Here is a 24,969-nt window from a genome sequence, read left to right on the forward strand (position 1 = left end):
ATAAATTTACCTTTTTGGTATAAAAAAATTTAAATTTAGTATTAAAAAAACTGTTTTTCATGGCAAAAAATAGTTTCAGGAGAAATTTTAGTAGTGAAGCAATGATAGTCAACTACAATAACATAACTTCTTGTTCTAGCAATTACATGTGTACACAAGACTGTTTTCTAAGAAGGAAGTGAGAATTTTCATCTGATTGCTTCTTCCTGTGAAAGTTTTTTGTGTGTGAACACCATTCTATTATGACTTAATATTGCATTTTCCAGCAAGCCTTGTGGTGATTTTAAGGAGGAGGGTGCATTCCTTGTTTTTCAGTGGCGCCATCTATGGCCATGAATACAGCTTCAACCACACACATGTCACAGCCCGTTTTAAAGGGCGGACCCATTCATTCATCCACAGATTGTAATTTTGCCCTGAACCAGACAATGGCTAATCTTCAATTTAGTACCCCCACCCCCCAGAATTATTTATTTGTTATGGGGACATGGAGGACTTAGTGACCCAACAGATTTAACATGCATTAGTCCCCATTTACTACACGGCCAGAGGATATTGAACTCGTGTCCGCTCGGACGTGGGCCGAAGACCCTGCTGACCAGGCTATCCCGCCCACACCTTCGCTGTATAGGGTATATGGTCACCACTGGCCATAGGGCAGCTAAATATAAAGAAAAGAGATTAAAAATAATATAATTCCAACATTATAATTTCAATTATTTTCTATTTATTTCATAGCAAATAAATTTTATATTTGTTAATGAACATAATCTTTATGTTGCATTATTGCTTCATAATTTCAGACCCTAAATTTTATTAATTTAAAATGGTGTGTACCATACAATATACTTTTTTTTTATGAACTTACTTAGGTCAGAAACATTTTCTCTTCTTTTAAAGATTAACCCCTCGGTATTTACCATATTTTGAAGCCCGGTGGCTGAGTGGTAGCGCTTCGCATTTCCATGCCACAGGTTCTGGGTTCGATCCTCGGGGCCGGACAAGGTCGACTCAGCCTTTCATCCCTTCAGTGGGTCGATGAATGAGTACCAAGCATGCTTGGGAACTAAAGACTGGAGGTTTCGCGTTTGGCTGACCACCTGACCGGAACATCTGCTCCTGCACCCCGTAGCCCAAGGTCAAGAAAACTGAGATGGGCCCAGTGGGTCTTGGCTCTCAATGGGCTGTTGTGCCACTGAGTTTAGAATTTACTTTACCATATTTTGAGAAATGCTTTACATTATTAATATTCATAGTTTTTTTTTAATAATTTAGAATTTTCAATTCTTTAATACGATACCACTGATAAAAATTCTAGTGGCTGGTAACAAAACTTCCTAATTTTGCACTGAAAACGTTTTGTAACTTGTTGAATCTGTTTCTAGATGTGCTGGAGAGTGAGAAGCGCCTTCTTCTGGAAGAATTCTCTGCAGAGCGTGCAGCCTATCAGAAGCTCCTCAAGGAACATGCACGACTGGAGCAACGATTTGAGAACCTTCAGAATGAAATGTCGAGGATACGTGGCTCCTCTGGTGGTCACAATCGCACTCTCTCCAATGTCAGCATCTGCAGCGTTAAGAGCGACGTCACCGCAGAACTCCATGATGAGGTTTGTATACCCATAAATTTATTCATGCAAAATCAGTGAAATTTCACAAAACCATATGTTTTTTTTAAAGCATATTTTGAATAACTTTGTTATTCTTCAAAACTAGAGTTAAGGCAGTTCAAACTTTTTAAAATGCGAGTTGCTAGATTTTTTTTAGTTGGAGTTAATATTAAATGTAATATTCCTTAGCACTACAGAATTCATTAGAATAAATTTAATATTTCATCAAACTACAGAACTAGAAAATTGACTCTTAAAAAAGTAATAGAGGAATTTTAAAAAAATATAAACTCTTTTTAATAACACTGTCCTCGACTACGGAATAGTATCACTTCGAGTTTACATGCCATCCATCATGATTATTATGAATCCACTGCTGAATAAAATCTTTTCAAAAAATTGGATCTCTTTACGCCTTATAAAGTCACTACTTTGTTTGTGATCAGGTAATGTCATGACCCAGTGTTCGTAGTTGTCGTGATATTCTTTTTGCATGTGTTTAACGAATGCAAATGCGGATTCTTAAAAAGAATAGATGTGAGATTTGGATTTTTGATCCCAACATCTTCTGAATAAAATTTGAGATGTTCTCATTGCGCCTGCGAATGAGCTGACATGAGGTTTGCTCCAGTCAGATTTGATAAATTAACTGCATTTGAAACCCTTTTTCTTTTTTAAAAAACTAACACTAAAAGTAGTTGAATTCCTGACAAATAGTGTTTCTTTTTATCATACTATGTTATAGATTTCAAAAAGTAACTCTTCAAACGGCTAAAAAAAATTAACACAGTAGTTTTGTTATTTGCAATGGAACATAATAGGGTTTTGTGAATCTACAAACCTTAGTGAGCATAAGATGAAACGGGGGTCAATAAGACTAGAGATTTAAAGTGAAATTGAAATGCAACAAAAGAAACATGAATGCAATACAGACAACCTGCAAGCATTCATTTTTTTTCTTTCTGTTTAACGAAACGAAAGTGTTTGCGTCCCATTTGGAAATAATACATAAAATAAAGAAGAAATAGATTCAATACATAAACAGCAAAGCAATTTTTATACCAAAAATTAAAAAAAATATTATATAGTATTAATAAAGGTCTTTCCTAAAGGTTGATTTTTTTTTAAATAAATTCTTTATTTTAGAAATTATTTTGTTGTAGATAAGTTTTTCTGTTGTCTAAAATTATTAATTACTCCTTATAAGGATGCTGGCTATGGATCTATCAGAACAAAAGATAAAGAAGAACACCGGAAACTGGAAGATGCACAATGGGGAAGTCCAGGCGAGGAAGCAAGAGTTTGTTCACTTTTAATTTTTCTCATTTAACATCTTTTTTATTATTATTATTATATGAAAGGAAGTCTGAAAATAAGTTTTCCCCAAAAATCAGAAATGGGTTAGAGAAATACATGGCAGAGACACCATTTGGGTATCGAACAGCCGATGCAATTGCAGTGCCTGGTCAAAGGGTACCTTTCAGTCTGGTTTTGTTGTTGTACTTTTTGGAGGTTGAAATCATCATTGCTACTGTTACACCCTGTCAAAAATTGAGGAAAGACTGTCATATTCTATTGTTTGGAAGCTACACTTGGTGACTACGTTGAGAGCGCCATGACCATCTGTTTTAGTCGCACTCTCTTCTTAATTTTGAAGAAGAATTGATGGTGCTTGGGAATAACTCCTTCCATATGAAGAGCCATGATTTTTTTCCCCTAAGGAACATTTTAATTGAAAAATGTCTCATCATGCTCCTTAATTATGTTGAAATAAAGTCATGTCTTATTGTGTACCACCCTACGATAATAGAAGTCGCACTTTCAGTTTTTGACATTTTTTTTAAAAAATTTCTCAAGAAATACTTATAGGAATATTTTATAACTTTAGAGGTCATGCAATTTCTCACGACAATCAATAAATTTTAAGTCTTTCAGAGGTTTGAGGAAGTAAATTATGAAATAAAACAAGTATTTTCGAATAACCCGTGCCAGAAATATAGCAATAAGCTGCAGTATGAATTGTTCATATCTTGCCCAATTTTCACAGATTTTTTCTTAATGATTTCGTAATTTATTTAAAATTGAACAAAAAATTTTGTTTTGAATATTTTTGAAATGATAGCAAAAAAGCATAAAACGAAATGACTTACAGAGAAGACTTTCCCACTAGCATCACTAAACATAAGTTGTTGATGCATTAATTAACCCCCAAAATAACCTGGAATTAGTTTTAAAAACCCTAAGTTAGAAATTCTTATACTATTTCAGATGGTATTTTATGATCGCAACCTAATCTATTGGCATTCCACTCCCTTTGCATTAAAACATGGTGCATAGCATTTTTAAAAATGCTTATTTTCGTTTTTATAAAGCTCTTGAAGGTGCTGTTTTCATTTTGTGTTTTTAAAAAGTGCTTTATTTTCCCTTTTCAAAAATGAGATTTTTTTTTCTTTACCATGTGAGTTTTCGCCAAGTATCATGCAGAAGCGTGCTTTTCATTCAACCACAATCCATTTCGCCAAAGCGTCAGTCTGTAGTGTATGAAAGTGCCAATAATTATACAGGTTTGATGAAATACTTGCGAGTCCGTTTGTGCGTATACGGAGCTGGGTTCGGTGGGATTCTTGCACTATCATGGGCAACTCTGCTGCATTTTGCAAGATATTCTCAATTACAAGTTTTATTTTCCATCCTCTGAAATCGAACCGAAAAATCTATTGATCATTTTTTAATGGCTAACATAATCAAGAAAAGAGTTCTTTGTCAAGAACTAGTTATTTTATGTAAAATTTTTGAAAATTATTTTGCATTTTGTTAATGTATGTAGTGCTTAAAAATATTTTTTGAGTGCTTAAAGGTGCTTATTTTTTGTTGAAGGATTTAGCTACGCACCCTGTAAAAGTTTTGGAATAAGTGTCATGGGTGTGGTAAAACTGATTGGGTCAAATATTTTTATAGTATTTGAACGAGAAAAGTTACCTTTTTGTACACCATTGTCGTGACGATGTTAACATCGCTCACTATTTTACCTGTATTGGGATACCACAAAAGGCCAAGAATATCTTTATTTAAATCTAGATTTTGATTTTCAACCTATAAGGAAAAAATCCAACCCATAAGCTTAAACCCTGCTTGGGACATAATTTGATAAGTTGTCTTTGAAAATCGCTCTAATTGCATTTTGTTTTTGATGCTTATCACTAAAATGCATCCTTCAATTTTATAGTGATATTCTTTTCATTTTCTTTTATTTCATCCAGATGTTAATAAGCAAAACTGGACTGGATGGAAGGCTAAATACTACTTTGCTATGTTTTAACTTTGTGTTTTTCATAATCTTCCCTCCAAGGGCAGTAAAGATGATCTCTTTCTGAAGGTCAAACATTTATTTGAAATAATGCCTTACAAATATCTGCAAATCACGCCAATGTCGTCTTTGCGAAACTTATTTAGAATATTATTTGGAATTTAGAATAGAAAAAAATCATTTCAATGTAATTTGTACCTATAGCTAAACATTCATTTAGTGAAACAGAATTTTCATCTTTTGAGGTGGCATCAAACACTCAACTAGATTTCCTCCAGACAACTCTGTAAGAGAGATATCTACCTATTATATCAGAAAATTTTTCCCTATTTGCAATACTAGGTACTTGTTATATAATACCCATTCCTTAAAAATGTTGTCAAATGAATCAAATTTTCCCGAAGCTTAGATGTCATGGAGTTTATACGTTTCCCCGATTGATATGAAAAATTACATTATTCCGGATGGCCTTCGAGCCATGGAAGATTTACATCAGAATCTTAAAATTTTTTTTGAACAAATTTGTTTTGTTTAATTCTTGTGTGCTAAATTTGTGTGCTCTTAATTCTTAGAATGACCAAAGATTGCAAATTTTGCTAGCATTATGTTGTGAAATCATAATATGAATACCCGTCCTGAGTATGTTTGCACAGCAGTTAAAAACCATTCGGTTGTAGACTGATACAACCGGTCAAAATTTTTCCTAAATAATCAGTGCCAATAATTATTGTTTTCACTATCAGATACATAAATCCCATTTTTAGTAAAGTATTCTACACCATATTTTAAGAATTGTACCTCAAATAGTTTATTTATCTAATAAAGCAGCTTCACCCGAAAAATTTCCTGACATTTTAAGGCTGAATGTTTGATTTTTTTCTGTTTTAACACTGCCAAATAAACTCTGTGCTAGAAATTCAGACTGAGCAATTTTTAAGTTTAAATGCTCTGCGACATCACGAGTTACGTAGGATGTTTGCGTGTCGCATAAACAACCTTTTGTAGTTATTTGAAGTGTTTGCAGGGTTGCCACAAGCGACTAAAATTCTACTATTTGTAACTATTTTCAGCATATGGCAACTTTTTTTTTTGCCTGAGAAGGCTAAAAACGCAACTATTATTGGAAAAGAAGACTATTAGGTGACTTTTCTATACTCCTAGTGATGTTTTTTAGCCTGAATTGGTATGAAGTCATTTTGGCTCTGAAACGTTATTTTCTATCTCCTTAAACCGGACACTACTTTTTCTTAATTTGAAAGAAAAAAAAACTATTTCTGCTTAAAATTGCAAGGGGGAAAAAAGCAACTTTTCGCCATTTTCGAAACATGCACATTTTTTGTCTTATCAATAACTAAAAATATTGTTAAGCTATTTCACTACTGAAGAATCAATCGTCCTCCTGTCACCTTGCCTTTTCAATGTAAGGAAAGGAGAGAAAATGATACTGTTCTTCTGAAATAATTCAGACAGCCGCATTTTTTGATCCTTTCATCTGAATCACACGTTATGAGATCCCTCAAGTTAAAATGACATCTTAAATGCTCTCAACCCTTCTTCCCCATTGAAAATTTCTTTAATTTTCTTATCAATTTGAAGACTGTATTTAACACAGCTGGGGTAAAAAAGAGAGTAGAAGTGTAATTTTTGAGGTGTTCACATAAAAGAAACATTTATTCAGACACTTGATAGCTGATCGATTGTGAATAATCAACTCCATATGTTCTCATGACTTAAATACAGGCATTGCTTTTTTTTCCATGTGAATTCTGGGAGGTTTACTTTCAAGAAGGTATTAACCATGTTCTCTATCAAATCATAGGTAGGTGTAAGGGGATTTAAACCTAATAATTGAAACCAACTGAGGACTGAAAGCTCCTATTGGATATCATATGTTTAACTTAAGTACCTATACTGATAGGAAAATTATATTCATTTATCTGTATCTGCATCTAATATTATGTATTCATATCAAACTTCTTTATAAATTCTTTTTTAAATTTTCGTAAAGTTTAAATAAATATCTTTGCAGATACTTATTGTAGATTATTTAATTATTTCTACATCTTTGAAAATGTACTAAAAACAATTTACTGTGTTAAACTTCATTATTAGGGTACCCTTCCCGTAAACGGACAACTCTCCTAAACGGACAATTTTTTCGGTCCCAAGAATGTCCGTTTAACGGAGGTTTCACTGTATATATATTGATTTGCTTAATCAATTATTGATAAAAGTATGTTTTCTTTCATAAAAGTATTTTGTATGTTTTCATCAATTATTAATAAAAGTATTTTTTGAATGAAGTCTAGTGAATAAAAGTATTTAATTTTGTGTAAATATACTAGTTTTTTTGATAAAAAAATTGCCATATTTCCCACCGACTTGACTACATGGATCATAGTATATGACAAATAAGTCATTTCATAAAATTTTTGTCTTATTTTTGCTGAACTTTTGTTCTTATTTAGGCAACTATTTTCATTGCTACTAAAAGCAACTATTGTGTTCATTTTTTTCTGTGGCAACCCTGTGTTTGTAACAAAACATCTACTGAACACAATGAGCTATCACTGACAACGCCATTAGTTTCGGTTTTGTTTAATATAGAAAAAGATTTTTCATTTCTTTGCATAAATTTTGACACACTATCACAAAGTGTTTTTTAGAACGAAATATGCACCAAACATTCATTCCACATTTATTAGCATGGCAATTCATTCTAAGACTCGCCAAACATTCTTTCATTTTAATTATTTTATTTTTCCTTTCTTTAGAGTCATGCAGTAAAACAATCACAATTACTATTTGTGCCTTTTTTGCGAAAAAGACAACATTTGTTTTGAGTCTATCAGTTTTTGTTTTGGTTATCAAAGTGTACACCATCATGACGGGAGTTGAATTTCTTTTCAAACGTTTTCTAATTTCACTTTTCGTTGGATTATACATTTATTGTCTATGATTTTCTTTAATAATTTTAGTTGACTTTACTTTGGCAACAGATGTTTATCAGGACATGGTGCGTAGCTTATTTAAAACTGCTTAAAGATGCTTATTTTCATTTTTTAAATAGCTCTTAAAGAGACTTTTTTCATTGGGTGTTTTTAAAAAGTGCTTAATTTTCCCTTTTCGAAAATGAGATTTCTTCACCATGTCGATTTCTATCAGTTTTCCATGTTTGAAATGCCAATCATTTTACATGTTTGATGAAATCCTCGAAGGACCACATGTGCGTCTACTGAGCTGGTGAGATTCTTACACTCTCGTGTGCTGCATTTTGCAAGATATTCTCAATTTTAGACTTCATTTTCCACTGTCTGATATTGAACCGAAATACCTCTTCATCTTTTTATAATAGCTAATGTAATCAAGAAAAGAGTTCTTTGTCAGAAACTGGTTTTATCATGATCATGTAAAGTCTTTAAAAATTATTTTGCATTTTGTTAATGTATACAGTGTTTAAAAATATTTTTTAAGTGCTTAAAAAGTACTTAAAAGGTGTTAATTTTTTGTTAAAAGATTTGGCTACGCCCCCTGAAATTTAGTAGAATGACCTTACTGACAAAATACACTGAGGAGAAAAGTTAAAAACATTTTTTTTCTCTAAGATGCTCCATCTATTAAAAGATAAAAAATAAGAAAACTTTTATTTTACGCAGGGAGATTCGGAAGATTCTACGAAAGATTTGGTAGATGTTACTTTGGTGCTCAAACTTCAGCAAAAGTTGAAGACATTAGAGAGTGAAAAATCCAGACTCACAAAGAAACTGGAAGACATTGAAGCTAAAGAAGAAGATTCGTTGAAAGAAGAGAAATATATTAGGGACACAATAAGAGTAAGTAAAGATTTCTCAGCAGATGTTTTATCAGAATAAATAATAAGCTTTTAAGTGTTCCTGAAAAGTATTCATTTCATAAAATATATAAAAGAATAATATAAGTCTGTGGTATAAAAAATTTTCAATTGCTTTTTTTTAATTAAAAATTTTAAAGTCTTTAAACATTTTGGTTTATGATTATTTCTAACAATTGTTTTCCTCCAAAAAAAAACATACTGAAAAAAGTTTTTTCCTTTTATCATTATTTTGTAACGTAATTAAATAATAAGTTCATAATACACAAAAGGAAGCTTTAATATGGTAAAGAGATGATAGGGATGTCCTGAATGGAATTTCTGTTTAAAATAATGTTCGGGTTTTTGTTGTCATTTATTCTTCTAAACTGTAAGAAGTACAAAGTTATCAAATTTTAAACTTTTTTTTCTCTTTCAAAAGGAAATCTTAAATTATACAAAAAAATAAACTTAAAAATTGAGTTATAAGCTTAACAACTTTATTGAATAGCAAAATTTCAGACCAACTGACTTAAATTATGGATCAACCTTTTAGGAAAACTGATGGGAAACAAAGACACTCTTCAACATGAGTATTTTCTTGTCAAATCTTATAAAAGATAATTTTTGAATTACTTTAATGACAAATATTATATAAATCTTCAAACGCAATTTTATGTATGATTTTTTTTAACAACCCTTAAGAAATCTTGCTTAAAAGTCTTCCCTTGCACTTTAGGCTTGATAATGCTCAATGGGGAATCTATGATTTAAAAGTTGTTTTCTGGTTGAATCTCTGTCTGAGTCACATCCCAGCAATCTTCATTCAAATATAATCAGACAATAAGATACCTCTTTCAAAGACAGACCTTAACTGGGAATATTATGGAGAATACCAGGGATCAACTGTCTGCACACCCCTCCTCCATGTTTTAAGATTATACGTTTGCTTCTTTTATTTTAATGAACACAAGGCACTTATATAATCATTCAAACATGCACTAAAAACAGCACCTTTTACACTATGAAATGAATATCTAAATAAGTGTGACCTTTTGAACTCATTTTTTTTTATTTATTGGATCTTGTGAGTATTCTAACGAGTGTTGCAAGTGTATTAAAATGTTTCTTACACAAATTCTATTAATCAGTTGTTCTTCAATTGCTACAAGGTGTGACAATTAAATAGCTGGTCTAGTCTTGATAATTAGATTTATTCTCCATCCATGCATACGAGTTTTCCACTGTCCAAAGCAGTGCTGTAGGTCATCTTCAGAAAGTTTTTCTGCAGGCTGAGTTCCCTTCAATGCACTTAGGAAGCAGTCACATGGTATGAGATCTGGTGAATCCCTCAAGAACTGTTTCACAGAGAATGTGTGTGCATTGCCTCGGTGCAAAATCAATTTCTCCGGCCTTTTCTTCCTTCTCCAAGTTCTCTAATTTTGTAGGACCTCTGTATAGTTTTACCATTTGATCTGGAGGTATTCAATCATACCATTGATGTCAAAGAAGTTCTGAACATTACTTTTAGTTTGAACTCAGTCATTAATGTTTTTTTTTTTGTGCCTTGGTGACAGTGAAGCGTTCCATGACGCCAGAGGAAGTGTTTTTCATATTCATTTTTTGCTTGCATACCAAGTTTTTCTGTACCAGTTTTGTGCAAACTTTCGTCCTATGCTAATCTTTGGTTACAATTTTTCTTACTGGCTTTCCGTCAAGGTTTGTAATATCCAACATAATCCAATCACTCACATTTTCAGCACAATTTAAATTCTTTAATGCTTTCATCAGTTCTTGAAGTTCATCGTCTTCAACGACCTATTGACCTTCCGAGAAACTTTGATGCCATTAAAAAATTTAACTATTTAGCATACAATTATCTCCATGCACCTTCTTTAACATTCAGTTGGAGTGTTTTTTTTTTTAAATTTCATGAGGAATTTTAAATTAATGTGCTGCTTGATTTTTAAGCTTATCTTCATCACTTCGATTCTTATTTATATGGAGTTTTTTCAAAAACGAAAACAAAAGGCTCTAATGCTTTAATAATGATACCAAAAATTTTTTTGAATTGTTCAGGTTAGTAATTTTTTGAATGAACACTTTTTTTATAATTATTTTGAATGGCCATAAGCTAGTTTTATAAACACTTGACTCTTTTTTAGTTTGAATTAAATAGAAATTTAAAAAAATAGCCAAAGTAATAAATAGCATAAATAACGTAAATAATAAAGTTGTTATATTGAAGTATTTTTAACAGGAAATGAGCCTATTAACATTTTAATGTAGTGTCTTATCCTATTTTTATTATTACCCGAGTGTTATTCAATAAGTTTCGTCAGAAGTTTAATTTACTACCATGTTGTGCAAAATAATGTATCGCCTGTTTCTTGGATTAACCCTTATTACTCTTTAAAAAGGGAACTTTCTTTAATTAGCAAAAACGTTTTCTTTAATTTTGAATAAATGAGAAGAATATTACATGTAAAAATTTAGTATTAGAAAAATTCTAAATGTAATATTAGCTCAATTTGTGAATAAACTATTCCTTCAATAAAGCTTTCTTCATCCAAAAACTGGAAAATTTTGATTTAGAGAAAATAAGTAAATAAAGTGTTACTTTCAGCTTCAAGATTTAGAAATGGAGAATTCAAAACTGAAAAGTGATATAGTGAAACTGAGAGAATCTTTAGCTAAAGAGGATCCCACAAACAAGGCTCAGGATCTACTTGGTATGTAAAAATATTTTATCACCTTAAATAGAGTTTTTGAAACCTTTTTGTACACTAACTTTGAAAGCGAAAAAGGAGTTTAATAAATTCTACCTTGTTGATAAGCAACATGAGAATATTTTTCTTTTGCACTTTGATTAAATTCTTCTGTAGAATTTTTTAAATAAAGTAATGGAATATGAATGGACCATTAATATGATGTTTCTAAATGTTGCTTTGTTTCATATGACCTTTACGTGGCTGCCAACTGTACTAGATTTTCCAGTAAACTACTGGATTTTGCCAGTTTCTCCTGATATACTGGTTTAATTAAAATTCTTGGTTTTTGTACATTTTAGAAAATTTCCTAAAATTTAGTGAGTTTTTTAAAAAATCCCTATTGAATTAGGATTTTTGTGCAGATTATTGCTTGCTTGAATATTTTACTAAGTAATACTAATACATAATGAAGCGGCTTATTTTTAGAAATCAAGTCAAAACGTTTTTCTTCTAAAATGTTCCGTTTATTCAGAATTTTCTTTTTAAATAAATTTAAAAAAATCTTTTAAATAAAATATTTTTACATAATCAATTAAATGCCTGTTAATATTCAAAATTATGAGTAAACATAACATTTCAAGTTTTGTTTAATGTCAATCTTAACTGGAAAATATTGCAGTTTTATTTTACTTTGGTGACTAGAAAAATTCCCTTTGTGTAAAATATTTAGTGCAACAATTAAAATCTACTGGAGGATTTTTTTCCTATCCATGTTGGCAGCTATATCTAAGTTTGCAATACTTCAGTGTCATGTACGCATCTTAAAAAACATCACATACTAATAATCAAATGATTTTGAAAGTGCTGATTGTTCTAATGATATGATTTTCACATACTAGGACTTAATGGTTCGCAGAGTGACTTCAAATATGCTAATTCATTAGTTCTGATAATATTTTAAGTTTTGATATTAGACACAAAAACATGCTTTCTCTGAATAAACACACTTTTACAGATTCTATTATAATATAGAGGGGAGAACCGCAATCTGAAATATAGGGTCCTAATAGTTTAATCAGGAGAACAATCCAAAGTTTGTTATACATTTTTCGTAGTTCGCCATATCTCAAAAACTTTTTAGGCAAATTGAAAAATTTTTGCTCACAATTATAAAATTCGTTTTTCTAAAGATAATGACAAAAAATATAAATTTTAATTATTATTTTATTTAATAATAGTCAAAACATTTTTGAATTATAAAGCATACAAATTTTGCATCATTTTAAAGAATATTACTACAAAATTTGAACAAATTAGTTAAATAATTAATTTTAAAAAGGTTATATATTAATGATAGGGCCTGCACTAATTAATTAGCAGATTGAATTCTAGTACATTAAATCCAATTACCTAAGTGGCAGAATCATGGCAACATTGTCGCAGAACGTTACAGAGTTCTTGCAGAAAGATTTTCTTTTGAAAAGTAAAAAATTCTAGTTTTCTTTTTTACAGAAATTTACACATAATATTTGCATCACGCATTGAGATAATGACTTTTTAATGCTCTCAATTTACACCGATATTCTCGTAAATCGGTGTAAAGTTTCGATTGTATTTACCGCAGTTATTGATATTGATTTTCACGTGGTTTTTAAATGTCCCGATATTTTTGAAACGATATAAAAAATTCAAATTGTGCATTTGAGTTTAATGTGCATTTGCATTGAGTTAATTGTGCATTTGGCTTTTTAAGGCAAATGTTCTATCAAGCCCGATTTGCGTGATTCTGTCGTCAATCTTTTTTCCGGCAATTATTACTACGAATTTCATGATTTTTAATTATTTTTTTTTTGTGGGGATTATTTAAAATGCGAAGAAAATAATTTTAGCATCCCTCCCCCCCAAAAAATGCGAGAATATCTCCCATAATATTAGAATAAAAAATAGTTATATGCTCAATTTTAAAAAAAATTCTTAGTTTTTTGTAAACACTGCACTTTTGTTATTTTAGATGAATAACATATATGTTTGTTATTATATTAAAAGTATCTTGCAGAAAGTTATTAGTGCTAGACAGTTTTGTGGCAGATAGTTCAAAAAAATTCTGCCACGGGACATGTCACTAAATCAAAAGTAATCTGTTTTTTTTTTTCTACAAGTATGCAAAGAGTGGTGATAACTTCCATGTATATTGAATTTTCTAAATAAAATGGCTGGCAGCTGTAAAAATGTTTTTTTTTATTTTTTGGCAGAACAATTTGAAGTAATGCAAGAAGAACTTGAGAGAAGAAGAGAAGAATGTATTCAACTACGAACTATTCTTGCAGATCGAAATCTTCCACTCCCTATAGGAGGAGGTGAAGTAATCAATGAGGATGGAGAACTTCTCATGGCATTTGAAACTCAGAAAATTATAATCAGGTCTTTTATCTTCTTGTTCAGAAATAAAATTTGTTTAATGCCTAATTTAAAAGACGTTTTATACAACATCTTATTACAAATTAACTATGGATCCAATAGTTTATTCTTTAAGAAAATGAGCAAAATTTATGAGGAGAATCAAATGCATTTTAAGTTTTGTCCAGAATTAAAAGCGTATTAACTGTTTCCCTTACCAGTTTTTTTTTTTGTTGCAAAAAATCAACGTATATTTTTATTTTATTAATAAATACAAGGAACTGAAACATAACATAATACGTATCTACATGTATAGTAGTTTATACACCTTAAAATGACACTAGTTAGAATTTTGTAAAAGCTAACTGTATATTTCTGTGTTATTGTACTTCTGATAAGTGTTTGGAAAGTTGCAATTTCTGTGTATGCAGTCAGTCCTGCTTAAAAGAATACCATTGGTATTCTAATGATATTATTTGATTATAGGAGAGAATATTTTCATGACAATATTGTAAAAATTCCAAGTGACAATTTTGTAAAAAAGGATTTTAAAAAAAAATCATAAATATGATTCACTTTAAAATGAAGAAAATTGTGATCGCCTTGCAGCGATCACAGGTTCCCCATTGGCAAAATGATTGTTTTCTAATTTTTTTTTTAGAAAAGAAACTTTATTGGGTTTTCATCTTGGACATCTTTAACTGTTAATCCTGAACTGCTCGGTACGCAATTTCGCAGACATATTTAAATGCAGCTCTGACACATTCTGCGTAAATTCTTTTGATGACTGAATAGACATTGAACAGCCAGTTGAGATCAATATTAACATTTTCGGATTGGCATATGGTGTGTGATGGAGATTGTCAGCTGCATCATACACTCGTTTCGAATTCACAAGTTCATACATGAAAGATGATTTGAAAGCTAGGCTTTTATACAATTTAACAGGAATAGTGAATTAATCATTTATAGTGTGTGTAAGACAGCCTACTGTCTTGTCCAAGTTATTGGGTACGTTGACAATAGAGCCTTTTATCTCTAACTGGTGATCAACACCCAGTTCTCGTATTTGCATGAAAAGGGTTCGGAGAGTCACATTCGCTCTTCGGTAGGGTTCAATTCTCTCAACCACTTTGGAACTTTTGTGAGGAGCGGGCTTCATGCTTGCATTTGCGAACAAATCCTTTCTTTTTCTGTTCTACGTTCTTTGGCTTTTTCAGCCTTGACAAGTTTTTTTTTTTTTTTTGCTTTAACTCTAACTTTTGGGACTGTGTCAATCAGTTTGGACTCTCTTTATTTGTGATAATCACCTGAATTAGTCTTGAAAATGATCCAGTTTGAACTGTATGTTAGAATTTCTGATTCTTAATTGGAACAATAAAAGCAAAAATTTCCTTCAAATCAGTGCTCGAAAAACCACAATAACGGCGGTCAAAAATTCCCCGCTGACAAGGAATTTCTGGAATCCGCACGGACGGGCATTTTTTCGTTAAACATGTTTGTGATACATTTTCAATTTTTTGTTGTCTTACAGTAGTCTAGCGCCTCGCTTCTAAAAAGCCCCTCTAATCTAGAAATCCCCTTAATTCGGCAGAACAAATGTGATTTGATTTCCCTGAGTGACTTTTTGAAAAACAGCTTTTGATATCTTTTAGCAACCGAAACATGCTGATGTTACTTGAACATTTTATTTTGCTTTTTTGAAGGAGTAGATAAAGAAGATTTTTCTCAAGAATGGGTGTCATTAAAATTTAAGTTACATAGCATCGTTAAACACCAGAAAACTTCAGCCCTCCAGGCCCAAGCTATTTATAAAGACCTAATGCAGCAAAATGACCCACAATACAGCAATATACTGTGCATGGCGGAATTGATGTTTTCTCTGTCTGGGAGTACCGCAGCGGTTGAAAGGGGCTTTTCAGCAATGAACTTACAAAAAAAAAACACATTAAGTACTGGTCTTAAACAAGAAGCGTTAAACACAATTATGAGCATCTACCTAAATGGAAACCTCTGTAAATCATTGGCTTGATTGTGAAACTGGCAAGCGTCATATTTGGTTTATTTAAAAAAATGCAGTACCCTCAGATAAGTTGACATTCCAAATAACTTCACCTTTGTCATTTAAATTATTTCATAAAGGAAATAAATTATTTCATGAAAGAAATGCTAGGTTACTATTAGTAACCTAATATTTTTTTTATTACTATATAATGTAATCCTAGTATTTGTAAACCTACTAACTACTAATTCATTGAGCAATTCATATAAATGTTTGTAATAAATGAAAGAAAATTATATTTTTATTTATTTAGAAGCTACAGGTTAGTTTCAAAGGAGGACGGGTACATTGTTGGACAAACCATCCTCGGGGACGGGTAAAATTTCTGATTTTTTTCGAGCTCTGCATCAAATGATAAAATTATCTTTCATTCACAACTCAAAAAGTATTTATGGGATTTCTCTGGTCCCATGTCTCAAAAATGAACTCGCCTACTTAATGCATAACAAAATTAAAAGTAAAAACTAAAAAAATGATCAAGCGGAAGCAGTTACAATAGAAACCCATGCGCACTGTTTACTATTACTCTTGATTATTGTAGTTGAAAAGTGTGAGGACGCCATCAGATCCAAACCAATACCCATTTTGCCAATGGGTAATAATTCAATTTGCAATTAAATGTTGCGTCCTTTATTAATTTATTTAACATTGTTTGTAGACAACAAGAAGCAGAAATACAGTCAGTGAAAAGTGAATCTCAGAAAGTAGAGAAAGAGCTTAGACATGAACTTCAAAAGTTACAGGAAGACAATGAAAGACAACAGAAACTTCTTAGCCAGGTATTTATATTCTACAGTTGTTTAATTCTTACCTTTAATTTATAAACAGTCTCCGTGTTTGAGGTTTTACTGCATGTATCAATATATTTGCGATGCACGTATTGATGTATTTCGTTCTAGTGATACAGGGATGCCGATTTACAGGGAATTTAAAAATACCCTAAAATAACAGGGAATTTAGATTTTTTTCTTTAGAAAGGAAAATACAAGGAATTTTTTTCTTCTTATTTTCATTTTTTAAAAAATGGTGACCATTAAATGTGTAATCTACGGGATATTGAAGGATGATATTTCAGTTACACTAAACTATTTCATTTACTATAATAGCAGTGTTTAAGTATGTTCAGCTGTTTCTTTTTTCCTCATAAGTTTTTCCAGTAATTAAAACTAGTATAGTTAGCCCAATATAGCTCACAAAAGAGTGCAGTAATTGTTGTTTCCTCTCAACATATTGTGTGTAATATGTACAGGGAAAACGCAGAGAATTTTACTTCCAGATTTGAGTGGCTACCCTGTGATTTTAATTCAATATCCGAAAGTACTTATTTTTGTATAATTTTTTAATATGAAGTTATCTTTGCAGTTAATTTGTCTTTATTTTAGTTTTTAATTAGTTTTTTGAAGATTCTCTTTTTAAATTTTTTTTCATCATAGTCTATGCATACGCACCCACACAAACAAGTCAAAATTGCTAAGTTTAAAAAAATTGAGAGAAGGGAAAAAAATAACAATTTTTAATTTTTTTTAACATCTGTTTAATGCTGAAAATCCCTGTTTTCTGTACTACACAATTTTTTCATAAAAGGTGTGATATGTTAATATTAAAGGGTATAATGAGAAAACTATAATAGTTGTCTATAAAAAACATTAAATAATGAAATAGAAGACTGCAAATATTTTAGCTTATAAAAATAACTAGTAATGGAAGTCTGACTAACAGCTATAGACAATAAAGAATAAACGAAACTAGAATTATAAAGACAGGAAATGTATTAAAAAAAATTACGTTTAATAAAAATCTACATTGTATCAGCTATTCATGTAATTTTTCTCTGAATATTGTCTTATAACAATCAGTCGAATCTTTTTATTCAAGTTCAGCAGTTTTTATAAACTATTCTCTTTTGCTTCTTTGCATTGTTTTCTTTCTAAGCTAAAATTATTGAAGCTGAGGGAGAAAAATAAAGTTTGGATGAAATGATACAAGGGAGGATAAAAAACACATTAAATGCGAAACTGTTCAAAAACACCTCACATTAAGTAAATCTTCAGAAATATAACAAAATAATTGTATAAAAGTGAGCCTAGGTGCTGAGAATGAATATCTAGTTACAAATGAATGTGTGCAAGCTAAAAAAAAAATATTGTATAATTTTATTTCCTTCCTGTTTTCAGATCTTTGAGTCAAACATAATGAAGTGGTATATTAATTGGACCAAAAATAATTTGTTTAACTACTAGCATCTCTTTCAATCTTGCTAAATTTATAACAATAATAAACCACATGAATTATAGTGATAATAAACCATATTTTTGTCATTGAAAAGTTACATAGTTTTAAATAATGTAAAAATTTGTGTACTTTATGAGCATTATAAGTTATTTTCAATTTAAAATAATTCAATTGATTATTGTTAAATATGGAAATATGTTTAAAATTGTTAAACATGGACAATTAAAGTTTTTATGGTGAACAAATTTTATAGATTTGCCTTTATGAGAATTAGGATAGATTGAAAAAAGTACCTAAATATATCATTAAGCGACTTATAGGACTTTTGAAAGCAACTGCCCAGACTCCTTTCTATATTTGAAATCATTTTACAGAAATTGTTTATTCATAGAAACCTTGTTTTTGTGGCTTATTTTGCATGATTGTGTTTACTAATTATCATTTATGTCTATCCCTCAAATTATTGAAATTATGTTTGAGTAATTAATTTGAACATTGAAGATCTGTGTATCAGAAGTTTTTTAGGGTGTTTTTTTTACTCTGGTCAAATTAGAGAGAAATATTCACTGTTCTGATTTTCGCATAACTGAAATGCATAAGTAGATCAGAGCTGCTAGTTCATTCAATTATAAGTTGTTTTCTATTTAAATGGCATTGAATCAGCTGAATAAAATAAATGCAAAATGTAAATAAAAATAATGAATAAGCTTGACTCTTTGTATTATTATGGATCTGCGTTAAAAGAAAGCAATGAAATTGTTTTTTCTTTCTTTTGCGATTTTTGCAGCAATGTCAAAATGCCTTTTTCTCACATGTATGTAAGTTTCTTTCCATTTTTCTTTTAAAAAAAAAGATTGTAGAGTGCAGAATTTTATACAATTTTCGGTAATTATTTGTATGCCTCTTAAATGTTGTATGACTTTTAAAGAGAAATATTTACAATTCTGATGCTCTTTCATTCAATTTTAAGTTATTTTCCATTTAAATGACATTGAATTTGTTAAATAAAAGGAATGGAAAATGCAAATTATAAATAGCAGCAAAAATATACTTCCTCATATACATTATTCTGGAATTACATTTTTAAAAAAATTGTCATTTTAACAAAATGTCTTTTTTTTTCATACTGTATGTAAGTTTGTCTCTTTAAATAAGGTCCTTGTGTCAAGAATAGCATAAAATGTCATTTCTTCTCAAACCTTATGCTATTCTCCATTTCAGGAAATTTAGATCTATAAATATTTTACTTAATCTGCCTTAAATGTATTTTCTTATTTAGAATTTGAAGAAAACTCCTCAGGCTCAAACAGAAGCTATATTGCAACATGAAATTAATAGATTGACTGGTGAAAATGTGGTAAGTGTATTTCAGAAATATTTGTCATTAATTATTGCTGATGCTCAATTAATTGCATCTTTTATATTCATTGTTTTTATGATGTCATTATTTTGTTGGTTAATAGGATCTTCGAGAAAAAATCGATAACCTGACAGAGCAAACCAAAAAATTTAAAAAGCAATTGAAAATTTATGCAAAGAAAGCAAAAGATACAGGTATATTTTTGCATTATAAGCCTATCCTTAATATTCAACTTGTCTATACTGCTTGTTTTGAATTTTCTGTAACACCTAAAAAATACTCTACTTTCAATTTTAAAATTAACTGATTTTCATAGAATTCAATTAACTAAACAGTTTGTGTCTTATTTTTGTACATTCATTGTTTTTTAGTGAGTTTCATTTTAGATGTATGTTTATTTCTAAATATTCATATTTTCCTTGATATTATTTTCTAAAATTAAAGTAAGAAATGCCGATAATAAATATCTTGAAATGAAATCGCAAATCAATAAAGTAAAATAAAGGCAAATGAGTGAATATGAATAACATTGCACCAAAGAGTAAACAAAAGAGAATTCATAACATCATTACAAATTTAAGGAATTGTCACATATTAGTTGCTTTCATTTCTAATTCTATTGTCCATTGATTTCACCAAAACTTAAATTCAGTTAAGGATAGAAGGTAATATAACAAAAAGAATTAATTTGGTTTTTCATTGATTATATTGATAAGAAATAATAGCTTTGCTTTACTTCAGCTGAAAGAAAAGTATTAAAATCTGCAAAAGCCAGCTTTTCATTGGGTCGAGTACCCTTCGTTATTTGCTTTCTCTAGAATAGAGATCACCTGTGGTCTGATGGCCAAATGATTGGATCTGCAAAGAGTGATCATTTTTAAAGAGACTTTGCAAGTAATTGTTTCAAAAATGGTTGAATGTCCAACCCTTTGTTTATGGAATTCAAGGCACAATCAAAAGGATCCATGAACATCATAAAAATTGAGCTATTAGTAATAATTCCAATAATTGAAGATATTATTTCCAATGTTATACTAAAATCTTATTTTTAAAAAAAAGAAATTTTCTGTGAGAATAAAGTGCAAATTTAAGAACTATGCTTTGTGGAATTCAAATATGCTCTCTGTTGAACTTTTGGGTATTGATTTTCCATTAATCTTCCCTCTTTTCTACAGGCAAACCTTCTTCTGCGTCAATCAGTCCTCACAGTGAGTTCCATTTCTTTTATCCTTAATTAGGACTAAAAATAACAGGGTTGGACCCAATGTTTTTTCCAAAAAACTCACCATTTTATGTTTTTTTAAAAACATTTTTATATAATGTGTTTGCTTTATGTTATGCTACACCAAATAATAAAATTTTGTTAATTTTTTTTCAATTGTTTGCATTTCCAATGTATTCTATATATATATATATATAGTTTTGGAGATTTTTTAAAAAAATCCTGAGAGGTTAAGTTTTTTCACATTTCTGGGTTTTTTTTTTATCAACCCTGTTATAAAGTTTTCACAATTTCAGGTTTTTCTGAAATCTTTTGCCAACCCTGTTAAAAAGTTTAATTAGTTTTTCAAGTCAGTTTTGAAATTTCGAATTACTTTCAACTCAAGAAAAAATTCAGCCTAATTATTGTTTCAAAAGATATTTCATTTTGAAAGGAGAAATCATGTACTTAATTCTTACCTATTATAATAATAATAATCTAATCTATTATAATAACGAAATTAATCTTTTTAACTTGTCTTCCTTATTTCTGGGGGATTACCTAACACAACAAATGTTGCACATGCAAAAAGATTTTGAAATTGTATTTTTAAATGAATGGAAAGGATTCATCAACATTTATAGTCTTTTCCTAACAGAAATATTTATGCATTTTCTTTTCTAAATTTTTTCTGTAAAATTTCTCTGTAGTTGCTTCTCATTCATTATTGTTCTATTTTCCTTCCTAAACGTCGGTATATTTTGAAGTAAATATCATTTTGTTATTAAAATATGTACCTAATTATAATTTCATGTAAAAACATTTTTGTATTAGTATAGTACATAATAAAATGAACGATTTTAATATTTTGAAAAACAATCAACTGTACATTAGAAATAAATGTATATTTGAACATATCAAAGTAAAAAGGTAATAAATAAGAGTCATTTTACGTGTTAAGAATGTATAATCTTATAACAATTCACATTGAAAACTAATTTATATCTCGCAACACCTAATCATTCATTTATTTTGTTTATTCATTTATTTTTGTTTACTTTTGTTGTTTTTCTTACTGTTACCGTGTTTGAAAGACACAAACTACTGCTAGGCATTTTAACCAGTGATCGTTTTATTTATATATTGTTGAATTCATTTAAAATACTTTAATTATTGCAAAGAAATTAAGAATAACAAACGAACTAATTGGCATGGAGAGAACTTACCCATACTGATCTTCATCATTATTGTTGGTGAACCCCTCATTACTCGATGCTGTAGTCTTTTTATTAATCTTATATACTATACTTTTTTTATAGAACTATTGCTGTATAAATTCTGAAAAGGTCTCGTAAGACATCAAACTTGGACTATAGAATTGTGATCGACCCTTTTCGGCGCATATTTCTTAACACCTTAATCGAGAGAGTTTATTTATATTTATTAAGGTTCTATGTACAAATAGAAGTTTCTACAGTATTTTCAATCTAATCAATTATTTTGGACTTTACGATAAATCTTTTTTAAATGTTTTATTGTGATTCTAAATTAAGTGACCATAAGCGTCACATTAGACTAACAAGATTAATCAACATTTTTTTGCACACAAATATAAAACTTATTTATCCAAAGATATTTCCGGGTTGAAGATTATTATTTTTTTCATTTTATATATTAAAGATCAAACAAAATGTTGAATTGTAAGGTACACAAATTAAATACCAATTCAATCAGTAATTGTAATGGAAAAAATTCTCTCCACAATTTGGAAGGAATGGGTCGTATGTTTCTTGAGAGCTAATTTAAAAAATACTTGACCAGGCAAAATATGCAAAGAGTAACAAACTTAAACTTGTAACTGGAATTAGTTTTTTATCTGCTACATAATTTTCAAAGCATAAAAGTTAAGACATAAATTATTTGATACGAAAAAAACATCTCCTTTTTTCATTTTTAAAACACATGCTCTCCAACAGCTGAATTGTATTAAATGGCGGTAATGATTTTATTAAAGGATAGTTATGATAATTTTTTAAATTGCAATGTTTCTGTTCTTGTAGATTTGATATTAAAAGCACTTAAATCAGGTTTTTTATGAGTGGGGAACACTGTATTATGAATTAAACGCATCCATTTAAAATTAGTGAAAAATTCGTGTTCTTAATATGTTAAATAGGATCATTAATAAATTAAATAAGTAAAAGCATTTCTTTTAGATAAAAAAGTGTATTGTTTTCAGCATGTTGCGTAACATTTTGTTATATTGTTTTACTAAAAAAAAAAGAAAGGGAATATTTGTGATCTAATATTTTGAAAGGTCCACTGCTAAATGCTTCTAATTGTCTAACTCAATTTTAAAAGAATTTATCAAAGAAAGAATAAAAAGCACCCTAAAGAAGACAGAAATGTTTCCTCTTATCAATTAACTTAATAACTTCTCAATTAACGTTCTCTCTTTAACATGTTTTATACATCTTGGATGTCACTTTCTATGGAACGAACTTCAGTTATTTCTACATTTAAAAAACATCAGGCTAACAGGGATTTAAGAAAACTGATTTAGGAAATGTTGTTTCTGTGTACTTATAGTTGTTCTTTTTATTTGTCAACAGCTATTTACATAGTTTCTTTAAAACCATTTTTGTATCAATTATGATCATTTGAATTTAAAAATGTTATTTGGCACTTCAATTAGTCACTTGGTAATTTTTTTAACCATTAGAATAACCATACATTTAGCCTTTTTTCAGGTTACTTCAATCAAAGTTGCAAAATCCATTAAACTTGCTTTGGTGCAATATAATCAATTTAAAAGGGTGAAGTGATTTTAATATTTATGTGTACCCTGTTTTAATTTCAAAAAATCTTAAGAACACTAAACTTCTATAACTGTTCGGGGGGAGTCACACTGATGCTGTTGAGCCATGCTTATAAAAGAGATGCTCTTAGCAAATAAAAATTAATTTTATTTTCTGAAAAAATATCATAAATTATACTTAATTATTCACCTTTTTTTATTTCTAATGTGTTAATTTCACTGCATTCATTAGCATACATTAAAAAATAATTATCCTTAAAAAAATGAAATCTCATATTACATATTTTATTTCTTCGCAATTAATTTTAAAAACTATATCTATTTCTGTGTATGCCCATTCTTTATATGTAGTGAGACAATATGCTTTAATGTGATTCTTTTTAAAATGAATAGCTCCTAAATATATTGCTTCGCTTGGTTGTTTTTCAGCTTCAAAACAACATTGCATTGTAATTGTGGGGATTTCCAAATGCTTTCTCAGTGAAACAGATTTGCATCTTTGAATATACACTTCCCTTAACCACAGCTTGTAAGGGGTGATTGTATTCTGTGTGTACCCTGGAATTAGTAGGCAAGGCATGTGATTTTTTTGCAGAATGCTGTATATCTCAAGACCATTGATTTGCGGACTTCCACGAATCAGAACTTATAATCCGACGAAATTTTCACCGCAATTTAAAGTTAGAGTATGAATTAAGTTCTGCAATCTAGAATTTAAACTTTGAAGTCTTCGTTGGATCGCTTAAACGAGATGTTTTTAAGCACATGACTCTTCCGCAATTATAATTGTTGGTTTGTTGCTGGAATCCTCTAATGTCAAAATTCATATGCTCTCAATTTTATTAGCTAACATCGATTTTCGTATTTACCTGATTTAACAGTTATTCATTGCGAATCCTATTCATTTGATTTCAAAATAGCGCATCGCGTTTCATAATCAAGCGAGTTTAAAATCTGATGTCGCTATTCCCATTAACTGGATCTAAAAAATCATGTGTAACGCGATTTGTATTTACATGATTCAAAAATCCAATATTGCGATACTTGTAAGAACTAAGTTTTTTCTTAAATAAGTTACTATAGAAGTGTGATATTCTTTATTGATAAGTATTTTAATTATAAAAAATTATATTAATATTGAATAGTATATAAGTTAATATTTTATCAGGTTTTTACGCATAAAATTTTCACGGTTTTTCAGTTTGTGTCACAATCACCCCTGGCCTGTTCTTAACTCATCTCAAGAAACTGCAGTTTCAACTCCTGGTTGTCTTTTCTTTCAAACATTCTCTCTGTTTTGATTGGCCGAGATGCCTCACTCGGCACTGTTTTGATTCATTATTGATAAGACAAACCAGGCAGCAGGCGGTCTCAGTACTGACACAAAATATCTTAAGTGGTCCCTTTGCTTTCAGGCATGAGGTTGCTCTCTGTGTAACCCAA

The 24,969-nt window shown here is 29.9% G+C and overlaps 1 protein-coding gene across 4 annotated transcripts in view; it reads left to right on the forward strand.

Annotated features, from left to right (window-relative positions):
- Window positions 1-24,969, forward strand: part of didum (dilute class unconventional myosin) — a 130,564-nt gene that overhangs the window by 81,910 nt on the left and 23,685 nt on the right. For 3 of the 4 annotated variants that reach the window (XM_043053814.3, XM_043053815.3, XM_087161987.1), the window contains 9 exons: window positions 1,386-1,609; window positions 2,817-2,909; window positions 8,573-8,749; window positions 11,372-11,477; window positions 13,709-13,877; window positions 16,574-16,694; window positions 19,427-19,504; window positions 19,611-19,701; window positions 20,683-20,715. In XM_043053814.3, the coding sequence (XP_042909748.1) occupies window positions 1,386-1,609; window positions 2,817-2,909; window positions 8,573-8,749; window positions 11,372-11,477; window positions 13,709-13,877; window positions 16,574-16,694; window positions 19,427-19,504; window positions 19,611-19,701; window positions 20,683-20,715 (1,092 nt within the window). The remainder of the gene's footprint in view (window positions 1-1,385; window positions 1,610-2,816; window positions 2,910-8,572; window positions 8,750-11,371; window positions 11,478-13,708; window positions 13,878-16,573; window positions 16,695-19,426; window positions 19,505-19,610; window positions 19,702-20,682; window positions 20,716-24,969) is intronic. The other variant, XM_043053816.3, reaches the window with a different exon arrangement.

This window comes from Parasteatoda tepidariorum, chromosome 4, assembly GCF_982258835.1.
Source record: "Parasteatoda tepidariorum strain Cologne lab strain chromosome 4, Ptep-v5.0, whole genome shotgun sequence".
Lineage (NCBI taxonomy): Eukaryota > Metazoa > Arthropoda > Arachnida > Araneae > Theridiidae > Parasteatoda > Parasteatoda tepidariorum.